The sequence below is a fragment of the Cupressus sempervirens genome, chromosome 4 (genome assembly GCF_028749045.1).
Source record: "Cupressus sempervirens isolate cs-2001-9-10 chromosome 4, ASM2874904v1, whole genome shotgun sequence".
Lineage (NCBI taxonomy): Eukaryota > Viridiplantae > Streptophyta > Pinopsida > Cupressales > Cupressaceae > Cupressus > Cupressus sempervirens.
In genome coordinates this window covers 492392379-492406359 of record NC_143121.1, presented here as the reverse complement: position 1 = coordinate 492406359, position 13981 = coordinate 492392379, and the positions used below count along the sequence as shown (strand labels likewise).

Here is a 13981-nt window from a genome sequence, read left to right as displayed (position 1 = left end):
AAATTTCCACATAAGATTTTGCGAAGCACGAAGTTAGGGTGCACAACTACTGGGTCCTCTCGCCTAATGGTAAGAGGCAAAGTGGCATTTCCTCCAAGTTTTTTGAATTTATATAATGATTAATGATGCCAAGCCTCAGCTGAAAAGGAAATTCCTTTAAATAATCTCCTAATAGGTTTTTTAGATCTCTTCCGACCATGTGCACGCATATTACTTTCCGTACCATTAAAAGCAAGACATCCGTTGCATGAGAAATAAATCCGAAAGAACTTTAAGTTTACATGTTACAGATGAACTCTGAATTCATCAGTTTAATTGTTGTTTTATTCGCACCCATTTCTACTTGCATCCTCCACTGAAGGTATTTATCAAAAGCAAACAGGCCTTGAATTTACAAAAAGTAAAGCTTCCTACCTTTTGACTGCTTATTCCATTGCCGTCTCAAACATATCTGTAAGACTTAGAGATTTGAGAAGAAGAAATTCGAAAGGTAAGAACAATGGAAAAAAAGCTGCAAAATAATACGTAATTAATTAGTGATTAGTTCCCTATAATATTTTTGTTTGACGAGCTTGTAAAACACCTCTTGGCTTGATGCAATCTCAAGAAGAAAATGATTGCTTATTAATTTTATTATCATAGTACAATGTAAGATTTAGGGGTAAAGAAATAGGCAAAAGTAACACTGTTGATTAGATCTGTATACTAGTCAAATTGGTCCGCAAGAACAGCTATGCACAAAAACCTCTGAACTTACAGTCTTCTGACAGTGACACTATCAAGTGTCAGATATGAAATCGGACTTCCAAATTGTCAACCCTCAAAAAAAGAGGAACATGATGGAAAACTAAAGCCGCCCTTTATGCTAAATCAGAATCTGCGGTGATTAAAAGATAGTTTCTACGGTGAATTTGCAAATCTCCATTCACACCATCTGCTCCAGAACATCAAACAGTGATATGGGTTTGCTTGCTTTATCGGATCTTCTGACAACAGCTCCCCACTAATAAGGCACGATGTACACCCTAAGAGTTTTCATCAAAGACATAATAACTGCATATGCTCCACCCCTGCCAATTTGTTGAAGGTAATCTACCAGAAGAGTTCATTAATATCAAATACTGCAGGAATTTGCAATATTGAAACATATATAAAATGCAGCCATGAGTTCTCCACCTCACCAGCTTCTCATTATTGTAATACAGGTATACATTATACTGTTCCGTGTCTAGTATGTATCAATGACTGTACAAAATAGCACTATCTACCAATGAGCTGTACGGGTTCTTCGAAGAACCCGAGGTGGTGTTCGCATCTCTTCCACTGGAATACGAATTTCCATTAGCTGCAACAGAATTCCAATGAATTAGTGTCTAATATATCCCATATCTCATGTGCTATGCATATCAAATCTTACTATATTTATGACAAATGATGATTCACCCAGAAAAATCAGTCTGTTCAGCTGCGAATAGGATTCCAAATTGAATAGTTCCTCAAAATGCAAACAATGACACTTATTCTTTTCCTAGGTAACATGTGTTTAGAATTTTATACGAGAATACACTTTGGCTACAAGAGCCCAAATCCACAGAGGAAGCTATGGTTATAAATAAAATTTAACAGAGCAAAGTCCTAATAAAATCCCTAAATGCAAGATGTGGTGAGAAAAAATCTTGATCCAGAAGAGGACATAAATACAGGAATTGGGTACGCAGAATTAGTTCAGTTACACTGTCGTGGACAAGAAAATGCTTCCATGCTTTGATCAGATCTATCAGAATATGCATATTAAATTTTCCCCATACACACGCTCTCCTAATAGTTCCAACCTGTCTTAGCTGTCATTTACCCAAAAGCATGGGATAAATGGTTTCATTCCAAGTAGAAACCCTTTATTGATAGGGTGGATAAGAAAACTAAAGTGTCATCATAGCAGTCAAGGACTTGTTAAGTGGCATGCTCTTCCTGTCAGCCCGTCCCCTTTACAGATACAATAACTAGTCAACTGTTACATTTATAACTGCTCATAAATTTATTTCAGAAAAACATAATACTTTTAATCTGCTTTCCTTCCTTTGCAGTAGACCAAGGGAAAACATGTTAGATGTTCATTTATACACACATGTCCATAATTAGAGGTACTCCTGATATTGAGAACTAATTAGTATGATAACCAGTCAGAATTTGTTTTTCCAACACAACCGATATAGTAACCAGGCTTTGTATTCAAGAACTTGAGAAACACGATTGCCCTAACACAGAAGACATAATCAGCTGTTGCCCTGTCCTCCATTTCCTAATAAGTAAAAAATGTGGATATGAGTGCAAATCACATACATGAAGAGGCACAGCAGGGACCTCAGATTTAGGGTTTCATTGATTGAACGGTAAATGTGGTGTGCTATGTTAAATGGGTACACGTCCTGTGGCATTTCCAGCCATCTGTGTTCCTGAGGCCTGTCAAGGGCACAGGACATGATGGTTACATCCCCAGGACATCCCTTATCCCTCGAGCCAATGGAAAGCACCCTGAAACATCTGAAAACATTTGCACTGGCCAGCCATCCCCAGCTGGAGAACAGAAAATTGAAAATTGAAAAAAAAAGGTTCTGATGGAGCTCGAGTCCTTAGTCAAAAATGAAAAATAGATCTATTTACTGAGCCAAAAAAAGCATGAAAGACAATAACAGAATGCTAAGCATCAAAATGTTGAATTTATGGTTGATGTTATGAATCGTGATTATCCAACCAAAAGGTTGTAGTTGCACAGATAGGCCCTTTGGCTTTGGATGATGTGTGAGTAAAGAAAAGTAATTTATATTTTGATAGAGCATGTTCTGTCTCAACTTCAATGCATGGAGTAATCAAACATCGCTTTTAGGGGAAGAAAATTTGGAGCAAGTATGAGAATAGGGTCGGTTTACAAGTCTCACAAATTTTAGAGTTGTTATAGTCATGTTTTTTTGGCATAGCTCCTGCAATAAGCATTAGTATTTTATTTATAAATGATGATTAATGTCAAGGTTGAGATTGAGTAGGTGGTGATATAATCCATAATCTTGTTTGATGATTAAACCATACCGAGTGAGGTCTTCATGAAATACATACAAGGGAAAATCAAATGAAGGCTGACAAGAAAACATTGGGTACAATGTGAGGCTTGTGGGAATCACATGTAATGTCTTTCCTAAGGAACAGTTTGGAGAAGAGATTAAAATGTAACACATATACTACTACATATTATATACCGAGTGTTGGGTAAAGATTTCATAGCTGCAAAGTCTCAATATAGTGTAACTTTAGATATATCTTCCATATTCATTTTTGTATTATTGGACTTCGTTGAGGTGATGGAGACAAGAAGAAATGTGGTTGGTACTTGATCAAAAGCTCTGTGTTTAATAGTGATATAAGGTATTGTGTGGTTCAACACTCCATTAAGAAAGCTTCCTTCAAGAAGAGGAGGGTGCATGTGAGTCTAGAGTTGGTAGTAATTAGTAGAACCCAACACTATCAACTATGTGGTTTGCCAACAGATAAAATGATTAATCTCTTCAGAATTGTTTCAGATGTTTAGACATAGTAATATCTTTATGGTTTTAGTTTGACTAGGTGAGCACAATTGAAGAGGGTGTTCGTATGTTTCTTGATAATACCATCCACCAAAGATCAAACTTCCAAAGGTGCAATATAGAATCGGTGGAGTTGAGATCTAACTCTAAGTGATTTTGTGGAATGGGTAACCTTTAGTCATTGGGTCTTAGTAAAAGAGGTATCAAATAAAACTCATACTCCCTATATTAGTTTTAACAATTATACAACAAAAAAAAAATTCCTTGTTATTTATGTTATAAGATATATTAATTAGAGTTTATAATACTGCAACGATAAAATTAAAATTGTGGAGAAAAAAATTAATTATATATAATATATCAAACATATACTTTTATTTGAAGACTTCAGAAGTATATATATATTTTATAAATTATTTAGCAAATTTATATACATCATTCTACTAAAAACAGTAAATAATTATCTTATTAGTGATTAACATTTAATTTGAAATAACTAATAAAAAATAATAATCCTTTTATATATGTGTGGAAAAGAATGGCAACAGAAAAAGAGGGGACAGTGACAACCTAAATGATCAACTTACATGCTTGGAAGGGTAGTGTACACCATGGATATGTAAGGTAAGCTATGCCGTTCTCAAATTAATACATGCCTTCAACATAATGATGGTAGTGTTAATTTGTTTTTAGTATATTTTTCAAGAAATCATGGTGTTGATCTGGTTCAAATCACATTCAGTGCTTTTTTCTGAGAATTTATCGGTGGCCCAGACACACAAGGAAAAAGATCCTTGTAAATAAGCGATCTCAGAGCAGCAATCATCTCATCGACTACGAGCTTTCTAAATTAGGCGCCGTGTCTCTCAATCCAACTTGGCAGCAATCCATTTGGCAGGGGGGCATTGTGTTTGAGCGAATTATACCCCAAATCCGAGCAGTGAAACATTATCAGTTCATGGCAAGTAATCTCCAGACCTGGCAGCAATTGTGTGCCAAGAGGAAAGAATTTCTCAGTTAGAATATTGAGCAAGTAAGATATTTATGTTTAGAGGCACCATTATATCAGAACTCGGATCACACTATTGTGCCAGCACTATGCTTATTTCATTTCTTTTTTGAGCACAAAAGCAAAGCATTCTGCAAGAAATCTATAGATCCATAAAATCTAAAAGACTACCTGTGGACTAGCAAATTTGCAGAGAGGAAACAAATTAGAAATCAGAATTGCAGATGAAACTAAAGCAGGGATAAATCGGAACCTAAGTCCTGAAATGCAAATTCCAGAATTACAAGCAGATCAACCTTAATATTGGAATTTCAATCAGAACGAAAAGAAGATTAAAAGTGAATTAAGGAGCAGAAGTGCAAACTTCACAAGATATTTTCATCAAGAGAATTGGATTCAAGGAGCAAAATCTCCAGATTTGAAAGCAAGCAAGTGCAATTATTCATGAAAATATCATCGAATGAAAATCAGTAGCAAATAAGACCAGCAGAAGAGCATATTCAAATGTGAATCCCAGAAATACACCCTAAGAGCTGTAGATATCAGAGTAGAAAAAGCACATCGAAAAACCGGATTTCAGAATTAAATGGCTCGCAAAAACAACAGCTATATGCGAATACACCCAGAAAGCAGGAATAAAGGTTAATAAAGCAGGAAAAAATATTTAATAAAACCAAGTATGCTGTTTGCATCCGTAACTCATTCGATGCTTTAAGGGGAACAAACCCTAGCACTGCTACAAAAGTAAACAACTCCAGCCGAAATTGGAGCCCTCACATCCCTGTTAATTCAAAGCATGGCATCAATGGAAATCAAGGCTGGGGACAAATAGAGAACCACAAAAATTCTTACAGCTCTCGTCCCTCAGACAAAATCCCCTGTTTTGCTTCTCGGCCTAACAATACTCCTCTCGGAGCAGCACCGTTAAGGGCTCTTAAACCGAACCCTCTGCATCTATCCACACAAAGATCAGCACATGCAAGGATTTCAGCCGCACATTCGCCAAATCCACATTCTGATTTGAACATCCTTATCACTAGCAATCCATATTCTAACAGCCTCTGGAATCATTGCAAAGAATGCGGTCTGTACACCCTGTGGGAGTTGGTCTTGGAGAAAGTCGAAGCTTTGAGTCACAAACGAACAGAAGATCAGCATTTATAGCTCAAAGGATTCAACATCAAAAATCAGAAATGATGCTTTCAAGAATCCTCCTATCTCAAGACAAGCACGTAGGAGCAAGTTTAACAATTCTTTCTTTCATGTTTAGATTTTCTCTTGCAATTATTTTAGACACAAGGCAATCAGTTGTAGAACGTTTGAAATGATTTCGAACTTGGTAGTAAGAGTTATTTGCTCTTCCGAGAATTTATTATGTTGTATTTTTTTGTCACAACACAAAAGTTCATGAAAGTGGTATGGCTGATTTCTCCTAGACAAACAAGAAGTTTGAGAAAGAGGACAAAGCTAACGAGGTTGCTAGAATTTGGAGGAAGAAATAGAAAAGTGGTAGTGGAAACTCTATTGTGCAAATAGCCTCTCTTACACAAAATAGAAAAGACATGTGTAGATTGGCAGTGGTTGTTACTATGCATGACTGGAGAAGAGCAAGCTTCTCACTCTCAGTGCACTAAGGGAGGTAAGGTAAGATTTGTTGGTAATATATCAGCAAAAATCAGAGGTTTTAAAAATCAGTGTTCTCTGTGATATTTTCTATGCAAAGTTAATGTCTATGTAGACTCTCCTGTCATCTAACTCTTCTTCTTTCATTTAGGTCAAGTGACTTAAGACTGCAAAGAGTCTTCTACTTGTGTATGAATGGTTCAACAAATTGAAGAGTATCAGATGCTGCATGTGCGCATTTTTCGGAATAAGACAGTTATTCTTGCAACTGCAAGAGTTGTCATTTATTTTAGATGTTTGGCAAGAAGTTATTAGAGAACGATTGTTGTGTATTAAGTAAAAAGGACATCTGCTTATCAGAGAATACTTTTCTAAAGAGGACATTGCGTATCATTCCTCCAGTGTGTTCAGCAGATTTCCCAGACTCGGACTCAGCTCAGACTCAGCAAAGCTGACTCAACTCGTGACTCAGCTCAAACTCGCCAACAACTCATCTACGACTTGGCAAACTGAAAAACCCCTTGAAAATTATAGATTTTTTACAATTAAAAACTTGTTTCATCCACTCTTTATTGAATATAACTCAAAGACACTATACATATGAATACAGTTACCACAATTAGTTATCCTTGTACTTGATCGAAGCTATTATATATCAACACCCTAAATAGTAACTGCTTTTATTCTTGTTCACAATGCTTTAATTCAAATAGCATGTGTGGATGTCATGATGAATTTTATTTGTATCCAGACTAGATGTAATATTTATGTTGCATTATGCAAATTATTATTATAATGTCATGATATCAGATTCACTACTTTTGTTTTGGCAAGTGGATAGTCGACTTGGCCCTTGAGGAAAGGGGGAAAAGAATATGGTTGAAGTCGATGATGCACTAAATTGTAGAGGACTGGTAAGTACTACCACCAACTAGTGTTACCTTGTCGACCTAGGGACCTAATGGGATTGTGGGAAAGGAAGTGTCCACTAACACCTTAAGTCAATATGGCGACAAACATACAGTCATTGATGCCAATGCCACCGACTTGCACCCTATGGAATTTTGTAATCCTTGGCCTGTTGCAGTTTTGTGTCGATATTTCCTTGTTAATACTTTAAATAATAATTTTATCAAGTGATAATATAAATATAAATATGTATATATAGTCGTACATGTGTATATTATGACTACATGTACATGTCCATATATTATTACTTGATAGGAAGTTGGATATCTTAAACACTTATTCATTCATTGTCCTTTAAACAATTTATATATATATATATATTATCAAAAAAATTGTGGCTATTGAGTTGGTTGTTAATTTAAGGCTTAGCTGCCTATCTACCTCTTGTTCAAGTTTAATTTTATCAAGGCAATAAACTTTAGAATTGTTCAATATTGAGAACACTGACTGGTGAACTCACGACTTGGTGAACTCAATGGAATTCCTTATCTTTGGTCATTCGAACATTGTTATACCCCTGTAGGCCTATTCGCAACTTAGCCAATATCCCCCCACCCCAAAGAATAGTTATCTACCTCTGCGCCGGATGCAGGGGGCCAGTATGCCATATTCTAGACGTAACATGCCCATATTATTGAAGCAGCTGAGGCCTTTATCTTCCACCCACTGCACCGGAACTATAGTTTCCCAGGTGGCCCTATCATCAGATTATTCCCCTGCATAAATGGTATCTCCTTATCAATTTGAATTTAAAAACAATGGTCTTCCTTAGCATTTGGTCAGGTTTATGCTCAAGACTTTGAAGTTTAAATTATTTTTGTGTCGCCATTAGAACTCTTGACATATATACTTTGGAAATCAAATTAATTTGATTTATACTGGGCAAGGAAGCTGCATGGACTAATTGATTTTCAAGAAGCTATTTAACATTGTCAAACCGTTCCCATCACCCATGATGGAGGGTGGTGCAATTGTAGTGTCGTGTCATTCATATGAACGGGCAGAGATTATAAATGGTCTTCGATTTTAGGGATATGAGAACAGTTCTATTATTCATTCACATGGTAGCCTTCATCATCTTGGAAGCTTGGTGCGTTGGAAATGTTTGGGTAAAATAGATTGTTTGTATTTCTTTTGGAGACTTCAGATTGGAGCTTAGTTAGATGCACTGTAGGTGAGAATTCTCTGTCAGTGTGGACAGCTGAAGTCAAGCGATTTTAACAGCTGGTTCTAACTTCAACATTCTTAATACCTACAGGCACATGTAGAGTCTCCAACCTCTTCTTTTTTCGATTGCAAGGAAGCATAGTTGCAAACTGTTTCTTTTTTTTCTTTTTTTTGTTTTCTAAAAAGAAATTATGTTTATTTTTTTCTTTATGACATTCAGCTGCAAGCTTGAATTTGTAAAAATTAAAGGAAGTTTCTTAGCATAGTGAGAAAACATTCTCTATTTTGCTAAACCTCATGAAAGAAAGGTCAATCATATTTTTCTTTAGACCTGCATGTCTTACAAGAAAGTGATAGTTGACTGTGGAGGTAAAACATGAGTGCTGGGAGTAACACAGTTCGCGAGACAAGTCAACTCAATAATGTAGCTAACTACAACTGTTTCGGCAAAGAACTACATTACTGTCCTTTGTTATAGGAAGACCATATCAGACTTACAACAGCTGTACAATTACTAGGCTTTGCTAAACTTTAAGGAAAAAAAGTTCTCTTTACTCTCAGCTATCTTTTTTCTTCAAGTAGCAAGATCTATGATGGCACCTTTACAAACTCCTGCAACATAGATGCATGTTTTCAGACTTAACGCTGTAGATGCTATAGCTTCTTTTTAGAACAGTTTATTTAATTTTCATGGTATTTCTGATGGGATTGATTGTGCATTGTAAGAAAAACATAGTAACCTTGCAACTGCTTAATGTGAACCTATATGCTCAAGCTGTCAATTACCAGAAAAAGTTTAAACTGAAAAGATTGATAAGAGACTCAATTATTGGTTACATTTATGAGCTGATGTTTTCATTTTAAAAGTTCTCCATGCCTCAATGAGAATAGATAAACATCAACTGTACAAATAGCTCAAGCACATGCACTGTGTCTGGTTCAATTGAGGAACCTGCAAGTGTACAAGGGCTTGAGATATAACAAAGCACACTACGTGCTGGAAGGGTTTACATGTCTGTAATTGACGAATAAAATAACAAATATAAATAAGGAACCAGTATCGTCATTCCAATTTTCATGTGTTAAGACATGCGTGTCAGAACATATAAAGAACAATCAAGAATTAAAATCCTACCTTTGAATTTACACTGACCCATATTGTGTCTCTTAAGACTGCAAATTGGATAGGGTGAGAACTTGACAACATGATAATCATGTAGAGTGAATCCTTGGCCAAGGTCAGTTCTTAAGCTTCTGAATACAGACTTAGTCAGAAGTTATAACAAGTTAGCAGTAGCTAAAGGGTGTGACCGACTAAGGATGTAGGGTCTTACACCAATTCCAGATGACTTGACCTTACTATATACCTTTCCCTTGCAGAGGGCCGAGCCCACATCAATAGAAGATAAGGATTGAGATTAAAATCCATGGTTGGGTGGATAAACTCCCCAGTGATATCTTTTCCCCTTAATGCAGAAAGATATTAAAGATGCTCCAGTGACAGTCAGTTGCTGGATGTAAAGTAAGATTGTTTTCATTCTCTGTACTTTGAATATGATGGATGCTGAAATTTAAATTTAGACTTAGATCTAGATTCTACTTGAAACTACTTTATGTAATGTTGCAGTGATGATTTCCTTTTTAAAATAAAATATTAGCATGTTAGATATGTTCCATTCTTGCTTTTTTAAATATCAAAACTAGACGTTTCTTTTAATCTTAGTAAATGGTATGTTACAAAACAATTGTTGTTATTAGAAACATTCTAATAACGAAAGAATAAAAGAATATTAGAAACATTCTAATATTTACAGGATACAAAATGTTGACCATTAAAAAATAATAAATAAGATATTCAGAGAGATAAAGACTGCCTCTTAATCACTGATACAAGCAATCATTGGCTCTCCTAAGACAAGATCTTCATGAACAAACTGAGAAAGATAGTGAACATTTTAAGTGCCCGTACCAACAGCAGATCCTATCAATGATATTGCACTGATGTGAACTGAAGGTCACATCAGTGCTGTGCGTGTTGAGATTTTTGAACATGTCTATGGGCAGCGATATCTATTACAGTGATAATAAAATATTCAATGAATTAATGAATGAGCAAGATGATTATATATATTTTACAAAGACAATGTTTCTATTAAAAAACAATCGCTGTTATTAATAACATTCTAATAACAAAAGAATAAAAGAATATGAGGAACATTCTAATATTTACAAGATACACAAATTGACCATTAAAAGAATAATAAATAAGACATTTCGAGACAAGATCAATGATACTACACTGATAAAGACTGTGTCTCCCAATCAATGATATTGTACTGATGTGAACTGAAGGTCACCTCTAGCCAAGGGAAATGTCTGTAAATTTGATTGACTGGGATAAGGTCGAGTTCCATTCCTGGAACATACTAGACATTGAGGAAAATTTGTTTCCTTCCTCTAGACTAAATTTGTATATTGTTTTTTCCGACAATAGTGTATTCTTCCCCTCCAAAAACAATTGAATCTAAGAATGGTTGAAAAATGAATCTATCTCGATAATGAGTGAAGTGATGGGAGGCACCTGAATCAATATAACACGAAGGATTTTACATGATTTGCAAGTCTTCTAACCATCATGCATTAAAGCAGACTCACCCTGATCAATGTGCCAGCCCAACTATTACTAACCCCAGCGCCGGTAACAGTAACGAACTTTGCCCAGCCCTTATTCTAAATTTTTTGGAGCCCCTACTATTTTAATGGGCAAGAAAACAGGAGGGAACTGTGTATGCAGAGTGCCCCTCCGCAACATGCACTTTTAGCCAACTAGATTGCTTGGCTTGAGCAACTAAATGTTTACTGCACTGCAACTTCCATATGACCAAACTTATTGTAGTAGTTCACAGAATATGTTTACTGAGTAGAGAGATTTTGTTGACAAGAGTGAGAAAACCTATAATTGTTTGTATCTTTATGAACGAGTTCGCTAAAAAATATTGAGAATGTTTGAAGATGAGATGGAAGCACTACCAAATTGTTATTTCCAACAATCTTGTTGTAGAAGCATAATGCAAAGATCAGAAAACGAAACATCAGAATGAGTAGAAGCAATGTTGAGATTTCAACAAAGTGCTCATAGGAAGACGATAGACTCTTCAAGGTGATCACTACCATGTGTTCTTCCATTTTGTATCCAATGTGGCTTCTAATTGGTCTCGGATGTCCTTGACTTGATTAAGATGATCCTATAGAGACACTTGTTCATCCATCATGATTGTGAAAAGCATGTTCTTCAAGACGAATGAACGACTACTATCAAAGGTTCCATGCAAACCTTTGAGATGCATCCAGATTTCAGCAGTTGTTTTCTAAGAAGGAATCTACTGTGGCTGATCATCAGTGACAAAAAGTTTGATGAGCATAGCAACTTCTCCATTATGCTTATCTAATTTATACTTCATTTTGCCTTCTTCCTCGTAACAATTAGGCTTGTCCAAAACAATTTTGCATTTGTATTAAAAAATTGTCATCATACGCTGATTCCAGGTATTATAGTTTTTCTCGTTGAATTTTTTACTCCCCTCAAGCAGAATATTTGTCAAATGTCATTGTATAAAACTGAGGTCAATGGTGGTTGACCGAATGGCAGCATGACTATCAAGGTAGAGTGTGTTCAACACATGAAAATCATGGTTTGAATAAGATGGGTAGAAAATAGGCACTAATTTTGAGAATGAACATGAGATTTTTGGGCATATAATGCATCAAATGATTCTCTTTTCTAAATATGGAGATAGAAACTGAAAAATATTGGACTTAGCTAATTGATCAAATCTCTTACCATTCCATGGTCTAGAAAATAGAGATATGTATTGCTTTTTGTTTTTCTATAAAAAAAAATCCGACAACAAATCCAAAGAAAATAAGATCTCTTAAAATGAAGAAAAATAATGTGTATGAAATCAAGTTGTGAAATATAAGGACACTTTCTCCTAGAATCCCATGTTTATGAGACAATGATGTTGCTAGGATGCGAGAATTGTGATGTCTCCAAATTTCTTTAATCAGTTAAATAAACTAATTAAATAATATTATAAAGAACCTTTAGTTAGTTAATTTATTTTAAAAAGGGGGGCAGAATTAATAAAATAATGTCGGGCAGTTGTAAATCTTTAGATGCCGCTTGAAGGCCATAAGGAGATGGTTGGGCATTTTAAATGATCATCGTGGAGTTAATATTTTCTTTGTATTTTCGGAAGTTAAAGGCTAAGGGTGGTTTGTAAGCAGTTTTGGAGGTGGAAGATCCTCTCTATTTGTGATCACAGGTTCGGTGGTTCACCCTAGCCTGCAATTGGAAATATCATTCCAATATTTCACATTGAGCATCAAGTTAGTGAAAGTCTCTTCATTTGAAGGCAAATTTGTATTCTACCCTTTGGTCCAAGATCGTTGTATTGAAGATCTCTTTGAAGTAATTTGATGTTTGTAATCCGATTTATCTTTGCATCAACAAATCTGGTGTACATCAATATCTTCCCAATATTTGGTCAAGAGAGTATTTGTAAGACAATTCCATTGCATAAAAGTATGTGTAGGCGAGAGTGGGCATAGTGGTTGTAGGGAGTAGTAACACCATATGGACACCAAACCATAAACTGTTGTATAACACAAGACTGTGTGAGAGTAGACTTAGCCTGAATTCACCTTTGGGCCGAGATTGCCTTTGGGCTGAGATCCCCTTGAGGCCAAGATCACCTTTTGGTCGAGATTCCCTTCGGGTCGAAATCTCCTCACCATTTTGCCACATCAACGTCTAGGACATCTTAGGGATACCCAGGAGTCCCTTGAGTGTTTTGGGGATGTCTAGAAGTTTCCAGTCCCTAGATGTCTCAAAAGTTTGCACAGCCAACTATAGTCTTGGTCATTTTTTGATGAAAAAATGATGTCGTTTTTTCCTAAGCATCTTCAACGATTGCTTTTTTTCTTACTAGTCGTGTGTCTTTGTCCTTTTTTCTTCTTGTTTTTGCAGGCTACTGGTTTGACCGACCATATCCCTGATTATTTCTCTTTGCCACCGTTTTTTTGAAGGGTTTATTCTTGCAAACAATGGTTGTTATCTACATTTTGTGTCGCAACTTTCTAACCACAATTTCCTACAGTTGGGCTTACTGATTTTGGCCTTCTCTCATATTTAGACTTGACCTAGGGTTTCAACATCAAGCTTTTGTATCAAGGTCGTTTTTTGGTTCACACCAAACTACAGGCGTTGACTTCTCCCTTCGTTGCATTTTTCTTTGCTAACTCCATCCTCATGGTATTTTCTGCTCAAAACAACTAAGCTTTTTTGTAAACACCACTTGCAAGTTGTGATTCCTCATTTTTCTGCCATTTTTGGAGTGATTACAGACAACCAACTAGGGTTTTTTCGAAGCCCTTTGATATTCGTGTTCTATTCAAACTTCGATTATAAAGTCTTGGTGGGTCTTTCAAGAGGATATTTGGGTGTCTTTCAAAATTTTGTCTTCGAAAAATTCTACCTTGGGATCACATTAAGCACAAAAATGAAGCAGCCCACCTATTGCTGCAATACCACCAGCTATCATTGTTGTTTGAGTCGGAGCAACCAAGAAAGGCAATT

At 35.8% G+C, this 13981-nt stretch overlaps 1 protein-coding gene across 3 annotated transcripts in view; it reads right to left on the bottom strand.

The window, feature by feature from the left end:
• Positions 1–586: 586 nt before the first annotated feature.
• The window catches only part of LOC149562096 (ABSCISIC ACID-INSENSITIVE 5-like protein 3), a 62024-nt gene continuing 48629 nt past the window's right edge, over positions 587–13981 (bottom strand). For 2 of the 3 annotated variants that reach the window (XR_016363894.1, XM_089825637.1), the window contains one exon: positions 587–1345. Coding sequence is in view for 1 of the 3 variants with exons in the window: in XM_089825637.1 (XP_089681763.1) it covers positions 1265–1345 (81 nt within the window). In the remaining 2 variants the exon portion in view is untranslated. The remainder of the gene's footprint in view (positions 1346–13981) is intronic. The other variant, XR_016363893.1, reaches the window with a different exon arrangement.